Here is a 22565-nt window from a genome sequence, read left to right on the forward strand (position 1 = left end):
TTGAAATCAAGTGTGTCTTATAAAGAGGTTTTAAACATGCCATAGTTTCTGTAGACGGTGCATGTCTTATGTATCAGACATACATCACAGTGTCCCTCGCTGAGAGAACAGGTCCTTTGATCTGATCTGACATAGCCCTCATTCTAAGGCGTGTCAACCCTTGTGGACCATTTATGTGGGGCTTGAAGTAGCTTTGAAAGCCTGAGGTATGTCTCAAAAAACCTTCTCTCCAAACAAGTTCTCACTTGTTACCTTCAACTCTCCACTGGCACATTGTGAAGTTGTCCTCAATTCCACAATGTAGGCCATCTAGTCCCATTTTGCGACAAATGGGTGAGCCCGGTTTATATATGTGCCGTAGGAGTACAAAAGCCTTATAGGTGATTAGTTGAACGGTAATAGTGTACTTTTGACTTTTTTTTAATAATCTGTTCACCCTTGTCACATGAAAGGATGATTTTATGATATTTTCATGTGACACTATCATCACCAGGGAGAGCTGGAGAAACAGCTGCTGCAGGCTAATCCCATTCTGGAGGCTTTTGGTAACGCCAAGACCATCAAAAACGACAACTCATCGCGATTTGTGAGTTATCTTACCTCAGGGATAGACATTCCTGCTGTTGTAGTGGGGTAAGGTTATCCAGGTGTTTCCAGGAGTCATTGATGTGTGGAATGTTGAAGTTTGGGTCAATTGTGAAATAATAAATGTTGTAGTTTTGTATTTAATGTGAAAGTTATGTTTTTTCAAATGTCAATGTTGTTCAATGTGTGACATACCTATACTGTAATTTCTCCCACAGGGTAAATTCATCCGCATCAACTTTGATGTGACTGGCTACATCGTCGGTGCCAACATAGAAACTTGTATCATGATATTGTGAGATGTGTATTTCTCCGAGGGGCGACCCTAATAGATTCTCTCCCTGGAACAAACGTCCAGTTGCAAGTTAGCCCCACTGTTTAATCAGCAAACATTAACTCAGGTTGAGAAGTTAGAGTGTGGGGGCTGTTCACACATACCTGTAAGGAGTGTCATGGTCTCCCTTGTGACCATAGGTAAACATGGAGTGGGGTCATTGGCAGCTGGACAGTGACAGTCTGTTAGAGGACTGATACAGGGGTCATTAATAGCTTGACATTGATTCAACAGTTCGACTTTCCCAGGGAATAACGTAGACAGTTTAGGGTGGAATTTTAGTATGCACTGTATTTAGGTCAATTAAGGTCATACATGACATGAGTCATTGTCATCTTGGTCCTTTTTTGGCACAAATGTCCTCGAGAACAGGCCCACATGTGAACTAGGTCACAGACATATTTCTAGGCATTATTGGACCATGTAAGACATTTATCTTTAAGAGTCTTTGTGACTTGTGGCCCCCAAAAAACAATAAAACGTATTAAAAAGAGCTTCAAAGTACTTCTTTAACATGTGAAATCAGACCTGCTGGAAAAGTCTCGTTGTATCCGCCAAGCCAACACAGAGAGAGCCTTCCACATCTTCTACTACATGGTGGCCGGTGTCAAGGACAAGCTACGTGGTACGCTAAAGGAGATTCCTCCTTCACCCGACATATTTTCCCAGTTTGTTAGCTGTTTATTGATGTGTTATTCTTATACATTGGTCATTTGTGGTTTATTGTTCCAGAGGACCTGCTGCTGGAGAATTTCAACAAGTACCGTTTCCTGAGTGCTGGCAATGTCTCGATCGCTGGCCAGCAGGACGATGAGATGTACGAGGAGACAATGGAGGCCATGAACATTATGGGTTTCTCTGAAGAAGAGAGGATGGGTAATGCAGTATTTTCAACTAACAAGAACTACAGTATGTTTGTGAAGTTTAACCCACAACCTGTGGCAAGTACGCTCTACTGAGTATGACCAGGGTTCTGGTCATATTGATAGTAAAAACTATTTACCCATAATGAATGACTGAACAGCACCGAAGCAAGTTTCATAAGGGAGGCCATTTTTTATTTAGTAATGTCGCTAACTCGTCCATGCCTTGGCTGTTCCTCAGGCATCCTGAAGGTATGCTCCTCAGTGCTGCAGCTGGGGAACATTGAGTTTAAGAAGGAGAGGAACCAGGAACAGGCAACCATGCCTGACAACACAGGTGAGGGGTGACAGATACATCTAACTCACAGTGAACACAACCTTCCTCTTTCGTAGATGAACTACAAATCCCAGAAGCTTGGAGCTTCAACTATAGATCCAATACTCCACTTGGTAAACATCTTTGAGATGGTAAGGGCCTTGTGTGATTAAACCATGCTGTTTGGTTGCTCTCGATTCACCAGCTGCCCAGAAGGTGTGCCATCTTCAGGGCATCAATGTGGTAGACTTCACCCGAGCCATCCTCACTCCACGCATTAAAGTGGGCCGAGAGGTTGTGCAGAAGGCACAGACCAAAGAACAGGTAAAATGTTTGGAATGGCCAAAAGCCAATACTCCTTTTTGTTTTCTTGTTAGATTTGTAAGACTGTGACTTTTCTGTAAATGTTTTACATTTTCCTCTTCATGATAACACTATTGAACAATAGAATAATGCAGTTTTATAGTTCAAATATGGGGATTTTGTTTTTTTCTTTAATGTACCTTGTCTCTGTTTGTGTACCAGGCCGACTTTGCCATCGAGGCCCTGGCTAAGGCGATGTTTGAACGCCTGTTCCGCTGGCTCCTGGCTCGCGTCAACAAGGCTCTGGATAAGACCAAGCGCCAGGGCGCCTCATTCCTGGGCATTCTTGACATCGCTGGCTTTGAGATTTTTGAGGTCTACCTCTTAAAACTTCAAATATGTTGGCATGTGAAAAAAACGTATTACACAAAAGATGTATTATTACATTTAGAGACATATTCCGCTCAAATCGCTTTTTTTTGTACTGTAAACTTTAACAAACAGACAACTGACGCTGACTTGTTTTCCTCTTTTCCCCTTGCAGAATAACTCGTTTGAGCAGCTGTGCATCAACTACACCAACGAGCGCCTGCAGCAGCTGTTCAACCACACCATGTTCATCCTGGAGCAGGAGGAGTACCAGAGGGAGGGCATTGAGTGGAACTTCATAGACTTCGGTCTAGACCTGCAACCCTGCATCGAGCTCATTGAGAGGCCGGTGAGTGGAAAACAATTATGTTTCTTTCTTATATTGACGTTTTGTCATTGGATGTCCAGTTGGGATATCCCAAACACCATATTCTGAACTCAAAAAGGATGCCATAAAAATATTGAAAACCAATGAACATATTCAGTGTTATCAATTGTACAAATAGGATTTTTTTTAATTAGAGATCTACTCAATCCCATATCTCACCTCCACTCTGTAGAACAACCCTCCAGGTATCTTGGCTCTGCTGGATGAGGAGTGTTGGTTCCCCAAAGCCACAGATATTTCCTTCGTAGAGAAGCTGATGAACACCCATGTCAACCATGTCAAGTTTGCCAAACCCAAACAGCTCAAAGACAAGACTGAGTTCTCTGTGCTCCACTATGCTGGGAAGGTATGTATTGCTCGTGCTTGCGTGCTGAGATGTATGCATTTGCTCCAAATGTCCACACTATATCCATTCATGTTCGATATTCATACTACATTCAAATATTCCAGTTTGTGGTGCCTTGGATTGGTTTTCCATTAAATCTGTTACAGACTATTATGTATCTGTTTCTTAGCATCCAGGTTTTTTGTTTTGTTTTTTTCTTTCAGAATTAATTATTTGTGTTATCTGGTTTTGACTTTAGGTGGACTACAACGCTTCTGCATGGCTGACCAAGAACATGGACCCACTCAATGACAATGTCACAACCCTGCTTATCAGCTCTGTCAGCCCCTTTATCCAAGACCTCTGGAAAGATGGTGAGAGCTATTGTATATTACCTTTTTTTCTCAATGTCTTAATTATTGTTGTTTATTTGTATACATACAGTATATGCACATATACATGCAGTCAATTGACCATATATGTTTGAGTTAAATGGTGATTAACTATAGTTTGAATATTTGTAACATGTTCATGTAACTCAACCTGGACTTGATGTTTGACACAGGTGACCGCGTTGTTGGCCTGGATGCCCTTGCCAAGATGACCGACAGCTCCATGCCCAGTGCCTCCAAGACCAAGAAGGGAATGTTCCGGACAGTAGGCCAGCTCTACAAGGAGTCCCTGACCAAGCTAATGACCACCCTGCACAACACCCAGCCAAACTTCGTACGCTGTATCATCCCTAACCACGAGAAGAGGGTATGAGACACCAGTGTTGCTTTGGATTCAACGGAGTCTCGTTGCTGTTGATATAATTCACTCCTAATCCAATTTGTTGGTTTTGTTTAGAATTCCTCTCATGGTGTAGATACTTGTTTACTGTTGCAAGTTTACTGTTAAATAAAATAAATTATGAAAAAAAACTTATTTGATTAAGTGACAAAGGTTGAGGCTGGCCACTGAAAGTAATTTTTGGAGTGTGTAGACAGTCTTTGCATGCGTTTATGACTGATTCAGCCTTTTGACAGATTACAGTATGATAAAAACAGTATTCCTTTACTTCCTTCTTAGCCTGATTCCTTTCTAAAGAGACAGTAGAAAAGCATTCCCCAAAAGTGTACCCCAAAATAACAGCAGATGATTAAGAGTCAAGTTCATATACACATGTAATGAAAACACATGTAATTATTTTTTCCAAGGCGGGAAAGCTGGATGCTAATCTGGTCTTGGAGCAACTGAGGTGTAACGGTGTGTTGGAGGGAATCCGTATCTGTCGCCAAGGGTTCCCCAACCGCATTGTTTTCCAGGAGTTCCGACAGCGGTGAGTAGATTTTGGTTTCTGTAACGAAGCGCTGAAAGTTATTTTTGAAATGTAGTAAACTGCAACAACAGTATGGTATTCGTTTTTTCACTAATTTTCACTCATTAACTCATTTATTGAACTGCAATTTATCTGCTGATATGTTTTATGTACAGTTATGAGATATTGGCAGCTAATGCTATCCCTAAAGGATTCATGGATGGCAAACAAGCTTGCTGCCTTATGGTAAGATACAACTTTTTGTCTTTCCCCAAAATTATGTCTACCAAGCCCACTTCACAGATACCCTCTCATTTAGGAAAACATTGGTTTACAATAGTTGCACTAAAGGCAAAAAGGTTTCCTATTCTGTATTGTATTACCACTCAAAACGAGCCATTCATTATTTCACTTCCTGTTTTTTACAATCACTTCCTGTTTGTGTAGATCAAACACCTGGACCTGGACCCAAACTTGTACCGGATTGGTCAGAGTAAGATCTTCTTCCGTACCGGCGTGTTGGCTCAACTGGAGGAAGAGAGAGATTTGAAGATCACCGTGGTGATCATAGCCTTCCAGTCGCAGGCCAGAGGGTTCCTGGCCAGAAAGTGAGCATCAGACTGTGATGCAATCTTTAATTGATTTGACAAAGTTGCTGATATATGCCCTTGTCTATTACTTGTGTCAAACTATGTACTACATTTTACCATTGCAAGAGAAGAGTATGCGGAATTTAGATTTTCATAAGATAAAGACAAGGATGTGAATTTGTATCCCACTAAACAGCACTAACCCTTTTGATTTCAGAGCTGACTGATAGCTTAGCATACGATAATGTTATATGCCACCTATATTCTACCTTTAAGGTTGCTTAACTTCCTTGGTTTCCACAGGGCCTTTGCTAAGAGGCAGCAGCAACTGACAGCAATGAAGGTGATCCAGAGGAACTGTGCTGCCTACCTCAAACTCAGGAACTGGCAGTGGTGGAGACTCTTTACCAAGGTAAGATACACATACACTTCAGTCAAGGGATTATAAACTCGGAAACTGCATTTCAGGCATAATTGTAACCACTGTTAGTTGAGAGTTGTTAATGAGCTAGTCGTTGACATTGTTATTAAAGAAGGGGCCATTTGATCTTCCCTCCTGTCCTATAGGTCAAGCCTTTGCTGCAAGTGACACGCCAAGAGGAGGAGATGGGTATGAAGGACGAAGAACTTAAAACAGCCAAAGACAGCGCAATAAAGTTTGAGTCCGAGTTAAAGGAGATCACCTTGAAACATACAACGGTAGGTTTCGCACACTACTCTCAATCCCAGTGTTACAAGTCACTACGTGTGTAGTCTTTACAATAGTGGCACTCTTTTATAAACACAGGAACAAAATGTAGTTGATGTACCCCAAGGTTGTAACCGTGGGCAATGCATCGTTTCCCTACATCTTCGATATCCTATTTTACGAAGTACCTTTTTAAAACTGAATGGGAATGATTCTGGATGTTCGGCTACTCCCTCCAATCGAAACGTTAGGTTCTCGAGGAGAGGAACACGTTGCAGGAGCAGCTGCAGGCGGAGACAGAGCTGTACGCCGAGGCGGAGGAGATGAGGGTACGCCTGGCTTCTAAGAAGCAGGAGCTGGAGGAGATCCTCCATGAGATGGAGGCCAGGCTGGAGGAGGAGGAGGACCGGGCTCAGGCGCTGCAAGTGGAGAAGAAGAAGATGCAGCAGCAGATGCAGGCACGTCTTTTCTTTTGTCCTATCCTGAGCCCGTTGGTTCATGTGTTGTCAATTGTCATTGACGCTAAATACAGCAAGAATGAAGTTGTAGTATTCAGGGATATTGATCCCTTGACTCAAGTACTGACCTGAGGAAATGTTTGTGTCATTTCTTTATTTTCTTTGGCCAAAGGACCTGGAGGAGCATCTTGAGGAAGAGGAGGATGCTCGTCAGAAGCTGCAGCTGGAAAAGGTGACTTGTGAGGGCAAGGTCAAGAAGCTGGAGGACGACGTCTTGGTGATGGAGGACCAAAACAACAAGCTACTGAAGGTCAGTCTCCAACCATGGAGTAATTGTAGGTTGTTGGGTCAAAGTAGTATTGGCAAAAAAAGGTTAACTTAACGGTGATCCTTACATGTCAAATTGGAGCTTTTTTCATTAACCATGGTTACAGCCTGGGGAAAATGTAAGATTCTTCCATTTGACTTTTCCATTTTAGGAGAGAAAACTGATGGAAGAGAGGATAGCAGATTTTAGCTCCAACCTGGCAGAGGAGGAGGAGAAGTCCAAAAACTTGACCAAGCTCAAGAACAAACATGAGTCCATGATATCTGAACTGGAGGGTCGGTATACCCTTGTTCATCCAAAAAACAAATGCATATTTTACATTGACCATGAGACCCTATTACTATTAACCCTGGTGAAGGGTTGCATTTAGAGTCCTAATATTGTAGACCATTATCCTACCATGCAGGATTATAATGTCCGTCTGTTGTCCTACAGTCCGTCTGAAGAAAGAAGAGAAGGGTCGCCAGGAGCTGGACAAGGCCAAGCGTAAGCTTGAGGCCGAGTCAAACGACCTTCAGGAACAGATCGCTGACCTTCAAGCCCAGATTGCCGACCTCAAAGCCCAGCTCGCCAAGAAAGAGGAGGAGCTCCAGGCCGCTCTGGCGAGGTGGGCCTAAGCACCGCCCAGTACCCGACCACCGCATCTACACAACACTTTTTTGTGTATATTTGTAGAATGAAGCGCTTTTTCTGGTTTGAAGTGGTCTAAATCCTGTATTCGACGTGGGAAAACCTCCGTGACGAGTTGAATCCACACGCAGACAAACACAACCAACTGTTTCTGTCTCACCAGGCTGGAGGACGAGATGGCCCAGAAGAACAACGCGCTGAAGAAGATCCGGGAGCTGGAAGGCCACATCTCAGACCTGCAGGAGGACGTGGATTCCGAGAGGCAGGCCAGAAACAAGGCTGAGAAGACCAAGCGAGACCTGGGCGAGGAGCTGGAGGCCCTCAAGTCGGAGCTGGAGGACACGCTGGATAGCACAGCCACCCAGCAAGAGCTCAGGTGGGCACCATTAGTCCTCTCTTCATCTGTCGCCGTCTTCCAAGATTGGGTTGACTCTGAATAGATCCAATCTTCCGTCGCCCACTGCGCGACTCCCCCTATGCGACTCCCCCTATGCGTTGCCTGGCTTCTACATCCGTACATTCACCAAAACCATCCGTGCATTCACCACCCTACGGTGCATTGCTTGCGTCTTCCGTTCATCCGTTCATCCGTCTATCCTTCCACACATCCCTGCCTTCTCCATGCAGGGCTAAGAGAGAGCAGGAGGTCACCCTGCTCAAGCGAGCCATGGAGGACGAGAACCGCACCCATGAGGCCCAGGTTCAGGAGATGAGACAGAAACACACACAGGCTGCGGAGGAGCTCACCGAGCAGCTTGAGCAGTCCAAACGGGTAGGATCCCTCAAATAGGCTATGCTATCTGGACTGTACTATGCTATGCTTTGGATGCACATTATAATGATTATAATTCGATATGAATGGAAGGATAAACGTTTTCCCACCTGGCTGCCCACCAGGTGAAGTCAAACCTGGAGAAGGCCAAGCAGGCACTGGAGAAGGAGACATCGGACCTGACCATTGAGGTGCGCTCGCTGGTCCAGGCCAAGCAAGATGGCGAAAACAAGAGGAAGAAGCTGGAGGGCCAGCTGACCGACCTACAGTCGCGCTTCAACGATGGCGAGAGGCAGAAGGGCGAGCTGGGAGAACGTTGCACCAAGATCACGGTGAGATAGGGTTGGAGATAAAGAGTGAAGTGCAGCCTTAATGAAGTGCGACTTGTTTGTACGTCACTTTGGAGAAAAGTATAGTTGTATCAAAAGGTTGCCATATCAACTGGATGAAGACCAGATATGGATTTCAGTTAAAGTGACTGACTCTTTTCATTTTTGTGACCCCACAGATTGAGTTGGAGAGTGTCACCAACCTCTTGAATGAAGCTGAGGGCAAGAACATTAAGCTGAGCAAAGATGTCACCACACTGAGCTCCCAAGTTCAAGATACACAGGTACACACAAACACCGCAGATGGACAACTTCTGCAACTGAGAGAGCTCTCAATTGGTTTTCATCACGTCGAACGATATTCCATAGCCCCGTATCTCAAATGTACTTGTGCATTGTTGAAGTTGGGACTGGAACCTTTAACCCTCATCTGCGTTGACATCCATAGGAGTTGCTAGCGGAGGAAACTCGTCAGAAGCTGCAGTTCTCCACCCGCCTGCGTCAGATGGAGGACGACAAGAACAGCCTGCAGGAGCAGCTGGATGAGGAGGTGGAGGCCAAGAGGAACGTGGAGAGACACGTCTCCACTCTCAACATCCAGGTACGGAAGCCCATGAGTACAACATTGTGACGGGGCAGGGGGGGGGGGGTCACTGTCAGAGCAGTGTAACATTCATGCAATCTTAAAGAGTTATGTCTAGCGAGATACATCAAGACGTCTCTAATGACTCTTACCTTGACCGCGCACCATAGACAGAAGTCATCGTTCAGCTTTTGCTTTGTAAATGTAGTAATTCATTAAAACACTTTGTGTTGTATCATTGTCCTGGATATTCAACTAATCCATCTACTTTTTGAAACCTGTTTGAACCTGCTTCTCCAGCTGTCAGACTCCAAAAAGAAGCTGGAGGAAATGGCTGGAAACGTTGAGCTCCTGGAGGAGAGCAAGAAACGTCTACAGAGGGACCTGGAAGCCTCCAGTACCCAGTTTGAGGAGAAGGCCTCAGCCTACGACAAGTTGGAGAAGACCAAGAACCGTCTGCAGCAGGAGCTGGAGGACATCTTGATGGACTTGGACAACCAAAGGCAGATTGTCTCCAATCTGGAGAAGAAGCAGAAGAAGTTTGACCAGGTCAGAGGCCAATCGGTCGACCCTTGAGGAGATTTAAGATATTAGGATGCTGATTGTACTTTAGTAGTAAAATAGGGAATTCAAAGGGGAACGTGGGTCTGCTGACAAACATGCTAGTTTTGTGTATTCTAATAAATATACCACAAACAAAAAGAACACCTAAGCCTTTCCCCTTCAGATGTTGGCGGAGGAGAAGAGCATCTCCAGCAAGTACGCGGATGAGAGGGACCGTGCGGAGGCGGAGGCCAGGGAGAAGGAGACCAAGACTCTGTCCCTGGCCCGGGCTCTGGAGGAGGCCCAGGACTCCAGAGAGGAGCTGGAGAGAGCCAACAAGGCCCTGAGGATCGAGATGGAGGACCTGGTCAGCTCCAAGGACGATGTGGGCAAGAGCGTAAGTCTGTCGATTATTTCAATCCAAGGAGCACCAAAATGTTTAAAAAATCGGGGCATAAAGGTTTAGTGCAGAATACGGTGGAGGTGGAAAATGTTGTGGATGGTTGAGTGCGGCCGTGAACTCGTTAGGCAAGCCGTCACCCAACCACCTTCACTCCTTCCATTCACAATGTTTTGTGTTGTCTCTATGAACCTTCTGCTACATGAGGCTAAACTTTTCATTCCATTCCACACACATACGAAGTACAACTAATCTTTGAACTTGATGATGATGCCCGCCTTCCCTCACCTTGAAGGTCCACGAGCTGGAGAAGTCCAAGCGTGGCCTGGACGCCCAGGTGGAGGAGATGAAGACCCAGCTGGAGGAGCTGGAGGACGAGCTGCAGGCAGCCGAGGACGCCAAGCTGCGTCTGGAGGTCAACATGCAGGCCCTCAAGGCCCAGTTCGAAAGGGACCTGTTGGGACGTGACGAGCAGGGAGAGGAGAAGAAGAGGCAGCTCATCAAACAGGTGCAGGATTCGTTCTTTGGGGGGGAAAAACGTCTGCGGCGTGAATAACTCCGTGCAACATCTGCGGCCCACAGAATTTAGGTGTTGCGTTGACGTTTTGAAATAAATCTTCAATCGAAATTATTTTTCGGCGGACACCTCTCTGAAATGTAGTCTGGCATTCCTTCCTTTTTAATCCAAAACATATTAACCTGCGAGCTAGTTTGCAAATAAGAAGAGTGGCTAAAGATTCACCAGAAATAAAGCAACCATATCATGCATCTTGTTTCATTGGCCCGTCCAGGTGCGTGAGTTGGAGACAGAGCTGGAGGACGAGCGCAAGCAGAAAGCCACGGTGGCGGCGTCCAAGAAGAAGATGGAGGGAGACATAAAGGACCTGGAGGGACAGATCGAGACCTCCAACAAGGGACGGGATGAGGCCATCAAACAACTGCGCAAGCTCCAGGTCAGAAGGACTGAGCAACGTTGAAAACAATGGATATCCGTAGTAGCTTTTGTGGCGGAAAAAAAAGAATAGCATTAATATGTATAGTTAGTAGTTAGGTACCTTATCCCACGTGATAGTCTTATCGTCTTATTGTCGCTCTCCTCTTCGGTCTGCACCACCAGGCTCAGATGAAGGACTACCAGAGGGAGCTGGACGATGCACGTGCGGCCAGGGAGGAGGTTCTGACCACGGCCAAGGAGAGCGAGAGGAAGGCCAAGAGTCTGGAGGCTGAGCTCATGCAGGTCCAAGAGGTAACCTTGCCAGCCGTCAACCCTATCTGATACACAGCTAATCCGGTGCCATATCACAAGCTCATCCTAAACGGGTGTATGTGTACGTGTGTGTGTCTCTAGGACCTAGCAGCTGCTGACAGGGCACGGAAGCAAGCAGAGGCTGAGAGAGATGAGCTTTCTGATGAGCTGGCAAGCAACTCTTCGGGAAAGTGAGTCGAAATTGCTTTCTGAACAATAATGACCCTTTTTGTTTAATTATCCAAGTATGTGTAAGTGAACACTGAATTGAACACTATTCTAAGACACTGTTTATTTTGGGTCGCTACTGTTTAATTTGCGGGTGTGTGTGTCAGGTCGGCCTTGTCTGATGAGAAGCGTCGCCTGGAAGCCAAGATTTCTCAGCTGGAGGAGGAGTTGGAAGAGGAGCAGAGCAACATGGAGATCATCAACGACAGGCTGAGGAAGAGCACGCAACAGGTGCAACTCACACAAGGAAGCTATTGACCATATTCAACCGCAGGACCACACCATGACAGCTTGCTGACGTTTGAACCATTCTCTGGCCCATTGTGTGCCTGAGTTTTTTGAGCAGAATTCCTCCTTGACCCCACACTGACCGCTCTGACCGCTTTGACCGCTCCTCAGGTGGACCAGCTGAACAACGAGTTGCAGACGGAGCGCACCACCTCCCAGAAGAACGAGAGTGCCCGTCAGCAGATGGAGAGGCAGAACAAGGAGCTGAAAGCCAAGCTCCAGGAGATGGAGAACCAGGTCAAGTCCAAGTTCAAGTCATCTATCACCGCCCTGGAGGCCAAGGTGGCTCAGCTGGAGGAGCAGCTGGAACAGGAGAGCAGGTCAGGAGCCGTGCGTGCGTGCGTGTGCGGACGTCTAATCGAGTTGAAGCGGTTCAAACTCACCCCTCAGTCGAATTACCGCCCGCCCGCTCCATCGACATGCTAGATTTCCTGTCGCGTAGCTGGCTAAAGTAAACTGTTCTAAATGGTGGTCATTGCGGCTGTAAGGAACGTTAGGTGAGGTGACCCCAGAGTGGGCAGGTGAGAGAGGAAGCGATAGTGACATGCAACGAGATGCTCGTCCCTGTTGCGTACACGCATGTATCTGTGTGTGTCTGTGTTTGTGCTGGACCCATAAGGTAATACACGATCCAAAATAATTCAACAAACATTATCTGTACCCTCACAGGTTTCATATATCCATAAGTGAAAGACTAATACCATGACCTAAGTGAATAAACGTCTCCAGTTGTATGTTTTCGGCCACATTGGTGGTATAATGGCGGCTCGCTGTGTGCAGGGAGAAGCAGGCCTCTGCCAAGGGAATGCGTCAGAAGGACAAGAAGCTGAAGGATCTGATGCTTCAGGTGGAGGATGAGAGGAAACAGGCAGAGCAGTACAAAGACCAGGTACTCTACCAATCTACACCCAGACAAACCAAGATGAAGCTAATGCAATGCTAAAACAGTCGGACTGTATTAAATCTTATTTTTTTACAGATTAACCAACATTGAATTAGCTAAGAACCCAAATGACAGTCTTATGAAGCCTTAGAAAGCCTCTTTGTCTTTTTTTATGCAAATAACCCAGCTCTGAAACCTGTCTCATGCTAATAAATTACAAACTGTTATGAAGTTAAGATGTCATGTTACTTATGGTTGGACGACACTGAAGGATTACTTAATTCCTCCCACCTGTCATGTCAAGTATTATTCCCCTAAAAAACACAGATCTAATCTCTCATTCTTCTTCCTGGTGCCAGGTCATCAATAAGTCACACAATGTTGTGTTATTTTGTGCTGTATCATGCTATTAGGGGGTGATGACAGTCTGGTGGAAGTCTGACCATCCTGTTGTTTCCTTGGCCCCCCGCAGGCGGACAAGTCTACGGCTCGGATGAAGCAGCTGAAGAGGCAGCTGGAAGAGTCGGAGGAGGAGTCCCAGCGCATCACCGCCGGCCGCAGGAAGGTGCAGCGCGAGCTGGACGAGTCCACAGAGGCTAACGACGCACTGACCCGTGAGGTCAACTCCCTCAAGAGCAAACTCAGGTAAAATTCAATGACTCTCGTGTTTTGGTTTTATCTTGTGTACTCCTGTGTTGTTTTTTAGTGTCCTCTCAAGTTTCTGGTAACGTCCTCTGTCCTGACATGACATTTTTAGTCCACCGGATATGCACTGGACAACACATATGTCCTGTATGCAGGGCTACGTGCACAGTGGAATAACAAGCGATCCCATTCGGTCCTCACTGATTTGGCTCAATGCAAGTCACTTCAAAAAACAACAACTGCGAGGCAAATCAATAGCACCTCACAAACTCACACATGTTCAAATACGTTTGAAAGCAGGCCGATCTCACCACACTTCCAGAACACCATGACCTATTCAGCGGTGCAGTAAAATAGAAGTTGGGGGAGCTTGGTCGGTTTGACTTCTTGCATGTAACCGCACTCCTGTTTATGTAGCTGCCCGTCCCCCACCCAACCACACTTCACAAATTCCAATTAAACTCATGCAAATGGATACACAGTATCCAGTGTGCGCTTTCCTACTTCACATCATCTGTCAGACTTGTTTTTTTCCCACTGGAACCCAAAGCATTTCTGTCTTTATTGCAGAGGCAACCCAGAGCCAAAGGAGTAATGTTGCAGGTACCTCTGCTCGTAGATGTTACCACATCAACATTTCACCAGCTGTCTCTAACTTCACCCCCGTGCCCATACACTTTGACTCTTCTCCATCAGTATGCCTATACGAGGGAAAATATGGTTCAATTGTGTATTTATCTGAAAAACGATTCTGTAACCCTGCAAGAGAAATGCAGTGCATTCAAAACAAAAAAACTTTCATTGGTGACCATATTTTTCTCCATGCTTGGTTTAGTTGGTCTAAACCTGACTCATTTCCCTGAAGTCAGGAATGGAATGAGTTTGAATCATAACTGCCATGCTAACTCTTATGATAACAACACCATATCCACACAGCGTTTTCAATTACTATTTGCTCTTTCATCCCATTGTTGATCACTTGACTGTGTTTTTCATCCAAAGTTAAGCATAACTTGACAGAGGTGTTGTTGGCAGCTGTTGGTTTGGTTTTCACAGTAAAATACAATGTTTTTTTAATTAAATGGTAGTGGCATCAAAAAATGTGTCACAACAGCATCAACCTTGTCCGTAAGTATTGCTAGACAACCATTTTTACGTTTTGTTGGTTGATCATAAAATGTCACTTTTGTTTATTTTGGGTATTTAAATTTCTGGACCTTCATGAACATTTCATGAAGTTTCAAATGCCACACCAACATTATCCGAAAAACGGTCTGTTTTTATTCCACACTAATTCAAGTTTGCTTTACATGTGTATATGTTTGTCTATTTCTGTGTCTGTGTCTGTATATGCGTGTATGTCTGAATCTTTGTTTAAGGCGTGGCAACGAGCCCTCCTTCAGCAGTGCACCACGGCGTGCCGGGGGAGGTGGCGGTGGCCGGAGGGTAATCGAGGATGAAGAAGATGGAGATTCACAGGGTGACTTCAACGGAACCAAGTCTGCCGAGTAGAAGAAAAGGAATTCACTCTCCCGACACGATCAGAATCAATATTGCATAACAGGCAGAAATCCAACACCAGACATCATCCAGAAAGCCTCAATGTTTCTTAGTCCAGATCACTTCAAATTGATTCGTTTTCTATTTCCTAGAGCACCTTTTTAACATTCTATAACCAACCAAAGAGGTTTTGAGAGTGTCATTGTGTTGATGATTGTTTTGCTGTTCTTTGCTGGCACTGTTTTTCTACTGCACTGAATGACTATATTTTCTTTTTTGAATTATTTTGCGCCCTCTTAAGGTACATCATTCTTTATTCCCCTTTCACCTAAAAGGAAAGTCAAGTATCCCTTTCAGCCACTTTCAAACTTTATCGGATTTTTTTATACATCTATGTTGATATATTTAGAGTTTATGTAAATCTATTATCTTATTACATTACCCATTCTTATTACATTTCGACTGGTCCTGTCTTTTGAGACTGCTGTTGCCTTTTTAGATTCTTCTAGGAGACATTGTTGTGGTACAGTACATTAGGTTAGGTACCTAAGACCAACCTAAATCACTTCAGTGCAAAATATTTCTACCATGATGAAGTATACCCATCCAAGAACATAAAACATAGTCCAAATGTATTGCTATTATGGATTACCAATATTGACACAGTTGCAACTGTAGCAACAGCTTTATTCTGTCCATGGCTTGGACAAGGAATACACCTCATAGATAAAGTAAGTGTATGTAACAAGCTGTCAAATATAGACAGTTTAGTATGTTTACCTTTACACTGAAAATCACCATTCTATATTTTGATAAGATCCATCTGACTAAATAGTTTTATGTGATAATATATTTTATTATCTAGATGGCCTATTCAGAAATGGTGTTAGATAACTGAGTCCAGATCATTATGCATTTAAATATCCAAATGCATATTTCATCCTAAAAACTAGTCACTACCAAGATACTGTTTGTCACCATGCTTTGTTTACCCAAATGATGTTTTAACCTTCAAACTGAACCTGTCTATAAATTGTGGAATCACCTGCACAAGAAATAAAGAGTGAAAAAAAACACAAATTTCCTGACTGTTAATGTCTATCTAGTTCCACATTTAAAATATAAGACACATACACAATACTTTTCTCTGTTTTAATAAAAAATAATTTGCAAACCAACAAGTATACATAGAACACATTGGGTGTGAACATAGTCCAAACAGGGAGGCGAAAAGTGTATGCGTCACAGCCATGACCAGTGGCTACATATCCAATGTGAGAAGCTCCACAGTCGACTTTACAGACACTGCACTTCCTGGGTCAAAATTCACACAAAACAGCTCACCAACGTCAACAGCTGAGCAGCACGCTACACATTGGTATATGTTGTGACGCTCCTTGTTCAGACATATATATTGATAGATTTCTTCGGTGCAATGATGAAGCGATGACAGTCATATTTAGTGACAGAGAAGCCAAGACCAGAGAAGCACTATCAGTGGAACAACTTCCTTTTTTTTTCAAGTTTAGTTTACAGAGGGTGTACAGACTAGACAATACACACTTTTTGGGATAGGCAGACTATAGCAGACCACAGCCCTGTAGGTTTGAACTTCCACCATTTACAGACCTTCAAGAAAATATTAGGAACCCACAACATTACACAGCTTAAAACACTGCGTAACGTTACCAGACCCGTTTACAACATGTCACAGTCTATAAAGGCCGGCCACACTACTCTTTAGAACATAATTCTGAAAAATAGAATAGACGTGTGCTTATTTCTGAACTCCGTAAAATCTATTATTGCCCGTTATTGCTATTTCTGTCTTGATATGACCTTCAACTTTGAGACAAGTTCAAACAAAGGCCAATACTGAACTACATGCCCTTTTCAGCCTTCTTCCTTACAAAGAAATTACCCATCTGATCTGCCTGGATCGGTGACAGGCACACAGAGCAGCACACTCACATCCACTCCCATATTATCACTGATGATATCTCAAGCAGGAGAAGGAAGGTTGCATGAGTTTTTCCTCGATATTTGTTTGTTTTGTCCCCTCAGTGCCTCCTTGAAACTCATTGGAGAAGGTGAGGCTCTCCCCTTTTCTCCTCCAATGACATTTTGTTCGCTGCAAAGGACAGCAAAGAGAAAATCTGTGGAATGTGAGGTTTAATCCCTGTCAGAAACATTGGTATACATTCAAATAGTGCAGACCGAGGCACTGACTAAACTTCTTTAATTATGAACTCAGAAGATAAGAAAAGCCTGCTGCGTCAATGTCTTAAAAAAATACTATAAAAAATTTAACAACAGACATGCCGAAATTTCTCTGGTAATTGTGCTCTAAAAAAAAGTGTTATGTTCCGACAGATATCGTGGAAGCCTCATATTGCAAACTTTTGAAACACTTGAGAACTTAGCACTCTACTTTTCACAAAGCTACATAGCTATAGTCATAACTTTCTTCTCTTTAACCTTTCGACCTAAACATATGCTACAAGGAAGCCATGACCAGTTCATGACAAGAAAATACTAAATGAGGAGATAATATTGGTCAAGGCAGCAATGGCTAAAATGCTAACACTAACTCTTGTCTGACCCGACATGTAGGAACTGTTAGCAAAACAAACTGGCTTCAAGACAGCAAGGTAAAAAATGGACCAGAAAGGGTTAGTGGCACAACATAAAGACTGTGGACTGGGAGAACAAGGAGAGACAGGAGGGTGTGCAGCATTTGTCATTCAACGTCTCCAAAATTCTTTCAAGCTAAAAAGCTGTAATATGGTAGCATTAGGATGTCATTTTTGTCAGCCCATGCAGCATTACAAGGGGGAAAGGGGAGGGGGGCGGCTTCTTAGTTCTTAGTGGGACATTGTTGGGTTCAGTGTGAATAAGTGTGTGTGTTTGTGTGTGTGTGTGGGGCACACAGCTGAAAACCGTATTGGAACTTTGGAGTAGTCTGATAGTGGGGTACAGTGATGTGCATGTATGCATGCGTCTCATAGCAGGATCTTAACCCCACCCTGTGGTGACTGGGAGCCTTGGGAGAGCCCACGTGGGGGAGCGGGTCCAAACTCTAACCTCTTCACCAAGCTGGAAGAAACGATGCATACACACAAAGATCACGGTTAGCACTAAACAGCTTTAGGACTGTTGCCTGTATGACATTGCTAACACGTCCTTGAGGTAAAGTATATTCAGTGGAGATGCACACTCCAAATAAAAAAACAAGTTCCGGTTTGAAAACACGTGAAAGAAGAAAATTTGGTCAATAAAAGTAACTTTTATTCATAAAAATTGTTTTTTTTAACGAAGAATCATTGATCGGACAAGACAAGATCAGAAGCTACCTCACAGACCCGTGAAAGGAAGGATGACGACTGATATCCTCTACTGAAACAGTCAGGTGACCAGAGAGACTTCCTGCTTACCTGTCGTACTGTGGAGGGGGGCTCATGCTGCTGGCCTGGACCTCTAAGCCCTCTAGAGCAGAGGGAGAGCTGGGCCCTGCCGGAAGAGCCGGCCTGTTTGTCGACGTGTCGTACACAAACTCTCGACAGGACGCCAACTTGGACTCAAGGTTCTGGGAAAGACGAAACAGGACAGGGCATTCTTGTTCATGAATATCTATCGCCATCAGAGTTCCGTAGGTTGTGTTTAAGTGTAATCGGAATGGGTATAAGCCCTTTGATTACAACGGGAAAAACCTGAGGGTCTCTCTTACCCCAACTTTTCGAAGCAGCTCCCCTACAATGTTGAGTGCTGATATGCGGGCTGACGTGGTCAGGGGGGTTCCTGTCAGGTTATCACCTGAACACAAACACAAACACTAAACGCACCGTACAACAAGGACATAGTACATCAACCAATACAACGGTATATGGGTTGTGAAAAATCCCATATACACATCACTGGTTTAACAGTATCCACTATTGACGCTAAGATATGGATTGATACGTGCTAGCATGAAGGGATCTTTCTTTATGCCATTTCAGAAAGAGCAGCCATTGAATTTACCTCGCCGGATGTTGGATGCGGGCGTGGTGAAGGTACTGAGGGGTTTGGAGGGGGTGGCCGGGAGCGAGGGGTACCCGGGGGAGGACCGCGACAGTGAGTCGGTCCTGTCCGTGTCCTTGCCTAGGCTGCTGGAGGGTCGTCGCTCCTGGACCTGCTGCACGGCCAGCTCCTGCCGCAGGTCTGTCCATAACACAGGGGCCGACAATCAGCTTCAGTGAGGACAGCTGTGTACCATCATGCACCAGGTTAGGTTACCACAACAGCAACAACAACAACCCCTGGATTAGGGAGTCAGATGACTGAGCGGTGAGGGAGTCGGGCTAGTAATCAGAAGGTTGCCGTATCGACTCCCCGCCGTGCCACATGATGTTGTGTCCTTGGGCAAGGCACTTCACCCTACTTGCCTCGGGGGGAATGTCCCTGTACTTACTGTAAATTGCTCTGGATAAGAGCGTCTGTTAAATGACTAAATGTGGATTACAGCTGAACTCGGACAGCTGAGGTTGATGAAGGGGGAAGGGTTGGGGAGTGGGGACAAGGACCAGTTAAAAGAGTCTAAATACAAGTTTGGCAGGGTGGTGAGAGATGCTAAACAACTGCACTATGAGAAACTTTTTCAAGTTTTCAGAAACCAACTCGCACTCTGTCTGGAGGGGCCTTCTACAAACTGAAAGCCCCTCCCCACTACACTAATGACTCGCCAACAACCTGAATGAGGTCTATTGTTAATGTGACAGGCAATGGGCCAGTCCTGACACCATCCCCCATGTCTCCATCCACCAGCTCCAGACCACCAGCTCCTCCTACCCCCGGAGCCTGTCTACAAATCCCCCCTCTTCCCCAACAACAACGAGGACTCTCTCAGTCTTGGGACATTTTGTAGGTTATTCAAGAGGCAGAACCCTCTTCAAAGCAGCTGGACCAAATTCTGTCTCTCACATGATTATCTCATAACACTCTCTTTGTACAATTGTCACTTATGTCTCTGTATTTTGCCTGTTTTTGTCCTTGCACTACATGTTTAATGCAATGCATCAGCAGACAAAAGTTAATTTCTAAATACTTGTCAATAACCCTGTTTCGGATTCTGAAAAATGCAGAGTAGTTCTTAAATACTGTTGATAGAATCTATTTAAGAAGCTGGTCCTTCAGCTTTTTCTAAATAAATGTGCTTAATACAATGGACATTTGTATCCAAGACAACATTAGAGTTGGGTCGATGAGCTATCAAATGACGCCTAGCTTCAGAATGGAGTTAAGAACTTGCACGATCAGCGATTATTGCGAACATTAGCTCTGGTGTGTGTGTGTGTGTGTGTGTGTTTATGAGTACCTCTTGCCTCGTCCTTGAGCCTCTGGACAGATTCCAGTAGGTTCTCTTTTTCATCAAGCTCACTCTCCAGAAAGGCGTTCCTCTCGATCACATGGTTCATCCTCTGTTCAAAATCCTCGAGTGACATAATGGTCGCCCTGGGATACCGGAGAGACACAGTCATGGTTATTGAGTTTTTGAGGTTATTATTTGGAGCTAGACGTTACTAAGCGATTATTGTGCATGTGTTCTACAAGTAGAAAATGACAATGAGTCTTAAATGTTAATGTTATCTGTTGGCTAGAGCTTGTTCTCATGTTCTCTTGCAAGTTTGTGTGAGAAGCCTATTCATCCAATATCAAACTCATGTGCAGACTGCTTTCCAGACAACAAATACAATTATGTCCCAAACCCTTATACCATGACCCAGTACAGGTCAAAGATCATCCAGACAGACTGACTGACCTCTTGGCCCTCTCCAGGTCATCGTTGGACTGCTCCAGCTCTCTGATGTACTTCTGCAGGTGGTCTCGAACGGCCGTTGTCTCGGCCAGGTCTCCCTCCAGCATGGAGATCTGTCTGAAGGCCTCCGAATGCTGGGCCTCAAACTTCTCCTGTGAAGATGAGGCAAACGAGAAGGAAGCAAAACAAATGTTGAAATAAAAGACATTCTAGAATAACACACTCCCCCTTTTTACACAGTCTACTGATCACATTTCAGTTAATTTCCCAAGTTGTGTTTCGGAGCAAAACTGATAGTTCAGCTTAGCATTATATAGCTCCTTTTCACTTTTGTCTCCCTGACTGTTCCTAAGCAATTTTGATTTTTTTTGGAGGAAATCTGTATTCTCTCTATAATATTTGTCTTCCCTCTGGACTTTTGAGCAAAAATAGCAGTCAGCTGCTCCATCATGGCTTTACACAAGAGCCTTTGGTGCTGGCTGTGGGTTTAGTGAATTAGTGCCTGGAGACAACTTTGACTGTGTATGTGTGTGTGTGTGTGTATGCATTATTGAGATGTACTCACTAAAACTTCACAAACTAAGCACAGTCTTAGTCAACAACATGCACAACAACATAAGCAAGAATGACCCGGAAAAACTTAGATGCCGTACCCTAATGTTTTCCAGTTCCATGCAGAGTCGGTTGTTATCCGAAAGCAATTCCTTGTTTCGTGCCTCACAAGTTTTCAGTTCTACTTCCAGTTCAGCCTCATAGTCCCGACTCATCTGCTGGAACTCCTGCAACTCCTCTAGAGCCTCCTCGGCCCTATATGGTCACACGCACACGTCAAACCCCAATAGAGCTGAAAGAATGAGCTACTATGGTCATTGGCAAGAATAATCATATGGGACCCATCATCGTATCACTTTGTTAATTCGGAAACGTCTTTGCTACAGCTATCAAGATAGCCATCTGTTGTGGCCGATATATCGGATGTGAATAGCGCGGATGGTCGGGGAACTCTTCCGTTGTTCTGGAATGTCTCAGTCTTACCTTTGCTGGTGTTTCTCTGCCTGCTCCTTCCAAAAGCACATTTCTTCCTCCGCAGACCCGAACTTTGTATTTGGTTCTCCCATCGTGCTATCTACAATAAGTTTGTTGTCACAACTACAATAATTAATCACATGTTAAGAAGATGCCACTGGAGGATTATAGTCAAAGCCAACAAGTTCCTCCTATCATGCCGTGCAATAAATTATACTACTAACGACACTGGTCGGTTGAACTTAATGTAAAAAGAATAGACAAGTGCGATGGATATTCAGCAGAATTTAACTAGGTAGCATGCTAGCTAGCTAGCTTCCTAGAATAGCCGTGCATTCAACAATAGTTATAATTCAAATTGAGCGTACAGTACAGCAGCACATGATAGAAAAGTAACCAAATGCTTACCGGCATACGTAGAGCAGTACCACTTTTAGATTTTGAAATGCTAACACTACTACAATAACTTAATCAGTTAGTAGCCATCTAATACAAAGCAAGCATTTTGCTAGCTAATTAGCTAACTTGCTGTCAACTGACTGCACTGACGTCCAACATCACAACCAAATACAAATCATGTTTGCAGCGCGCAATATTATTGGTGGATTGTGTGGACTGACACAAAAAGATACAGACATGAACCAATCAACGGGTGCGTCCCCTTGCTCAAAAACAGTTGAAGGGTTGGAAAGGTTTCGCCTTGATGAATTTAAAAGTTTTGTAGTTTTTAAAATATCTCGAATGAGTGTCAAGTTTCTTAGTAAGATGTTCCAGAAACAAAATCACATCAAATGGCAGGCATTCTGTATCGCATGCGAACACTAGAACTTTTACGACTGCATATCACCATT

General features: G+C 44.4%; 3 protein-coding genes across 7 annotated transcripts in view; 1 reads left to right on the forward strand and 2 right to left on the reverse strand.

The window, feature by feature from the left end:
- Positions 1-15327, forward strand: part of myh11a (myosin, heavy chain 11a, smooth muscle) — a 32326-nt gene extending 16999 nt beyond the window's left edge. For 2 of the 3 annotated variants that reach the window (XM_047043901.1, XM_047043902.1), the window contains 36 exons: positions 494-586; positions 804-867; positions 1446-1544; positions 1652-1795; positions 2024-2119; positions 2304-2422; positions 2624-2776; positions 2946-3119; positions 3331-3504; positions 3743-3857; positions 4049-4242; positions 4683-4804; positions 4960-5029; positions 5231-5391; positions 5677-5785; positions 5941-6072; positions 6313-6519; positions 6692-6829; positions 6999-7122; positions 7283-7454; positions 7641-7853; positions 8105-8249; positions 8375-8581; positions 8758-8862; positions 9027-9179; positions 9462-9710; positions 9889-10101; positions 10400-10612; positions 10896-11057; positions 11222-11350; positions 11453-11541; positions 11686-11809; positions 11978-12186; positions 12647-12755; positions 13222-13394; positions 14774-15327. In XM_047043901.1, coding sequence (XP_046899857.1) covers positions 494-586; positions 804-867; positions 1446-1544; positions 1652-1795; positions 2024-2119; positions 2304-2422; positions 2624-2776; positions 2946-3119; positions 3331-3504; positions 3743-3857; positions 4049-4242; positions 4683-4804; positions 4960-5029; positions 5231-5391; positions 5677-5785; positions 5941-6072; positions 6313-6519; positions 6692-6829; positions 6999-7122; positions 7283-7454; positions 7641-7853; positions 8105-8249; positions 8375-8581; positions 8758-8862; positions 9027-9179; positions 9462-9710; positions 9889-10101; positions 10400-10612; positions 10896-11057; positions 11222-11350; positions 11453-11541; positions 11686-11809; positions 11978-12186; positions 12647-12755; positions 13222-13394; positions 14774-14906 — 5286 coding nt within the window. In that variant the 3' untranslated portion in view covers positions 14907-15327. Of the gene's footprint in view, positions 1-493; positions 587-803; positions 868-1445; positions 1545-1651; positions 1796-2023; positions 2120-2303; positions 2423-2623; positions 2777-2945; positions 3120-3330; positions 3505-3742; positions 3858-4048; positions 4243-4682; positions 4805-4959; positions 5030-5230; positions 5392-5676; positions 5786-5940; positions 6073-6312; positions 6520-6691; positions 6830-6998; positions 7123-7282; positions 7455-7640; positions 7854-8104; positions 8250-8374; positions 8582-8757; positions 8863-9026; positions 9180-9461; positions 9711-9888; positions 10102-10399; positions 10613-10895; positions 11058-11221; positions 11351-11452; positions 11542-11685; positions 11810-11977; positions 12187-12646; positions 12756-13221; positions 13395-13964; positions 13998-14773 lie in introns of all 3 variants that reach the window. The other variant, XM_047043903.1, reaches the window with a different exon arrangement.
- The window catches only part of LOC124483458 (lectin L6-like), a 504761-nt gene that overhangs the window by 433504 nt on the left and 48692 nt on the right, over positions 1-22565 (reverse strand). The window lies entirely within an intron of this gene.
- Positions 16033-22519, reverse strand: nde1 (nudE neurodevelopment protein 1). Of its 3 annotated transcripts, none has more exons than XM_047043929.1 (10): positions 22123-22519; positions 21724-21837; positions 21342-21495; positions 20692-20840; positions 20248-20384; positions 18915-19094; positions 18622-18707; positions 18329-18480; positions 17920-17990; positions 16033-17025 (listed from the first exon to the last, which is right to left on the reverse strand). In XM_047043929.1, exons 2-10 carry the CDS (start codon positions 21804-21806, stop codon positions 16973-16975), a joined length of 1065 nt encoding a protein of 354 aa, XP_046899885.1. In that variant the 5' UTR covers positions 21807-21837; positions 22123-22519; the 3' UTR covers positions 16033-16972. The 3 variants fall into 3 exon arrangements, with proteins under 3 accessions (XP_046899885.1, XP_046899884.1, XP_046899886.1); XM_047043928.1 differs by having other exon boundaries at positions 21724-21814; positions 22123-22518; XM_047043930.1 differs by having other exon boundaries at positions 16033-17990; positions 21724-21814; positions 22123-22514.

The sequence above is a fragment of the Hypomesus transpacificus genome, chromosome 21 (genome assembly GCF_021917145.1).
Source record: "Hypomesus transpacificus isolate Combined female chromosome 21, fHypTra1, whole genome shotgun sequence".
Taxonomy (NCBI): domain Eukaryota; kingdom Metazoa; phylum Chordata; class Actinopteri; order Osmeriformes; family Osmeridae; genus Hypomesus; species Hypomesus transpacificus.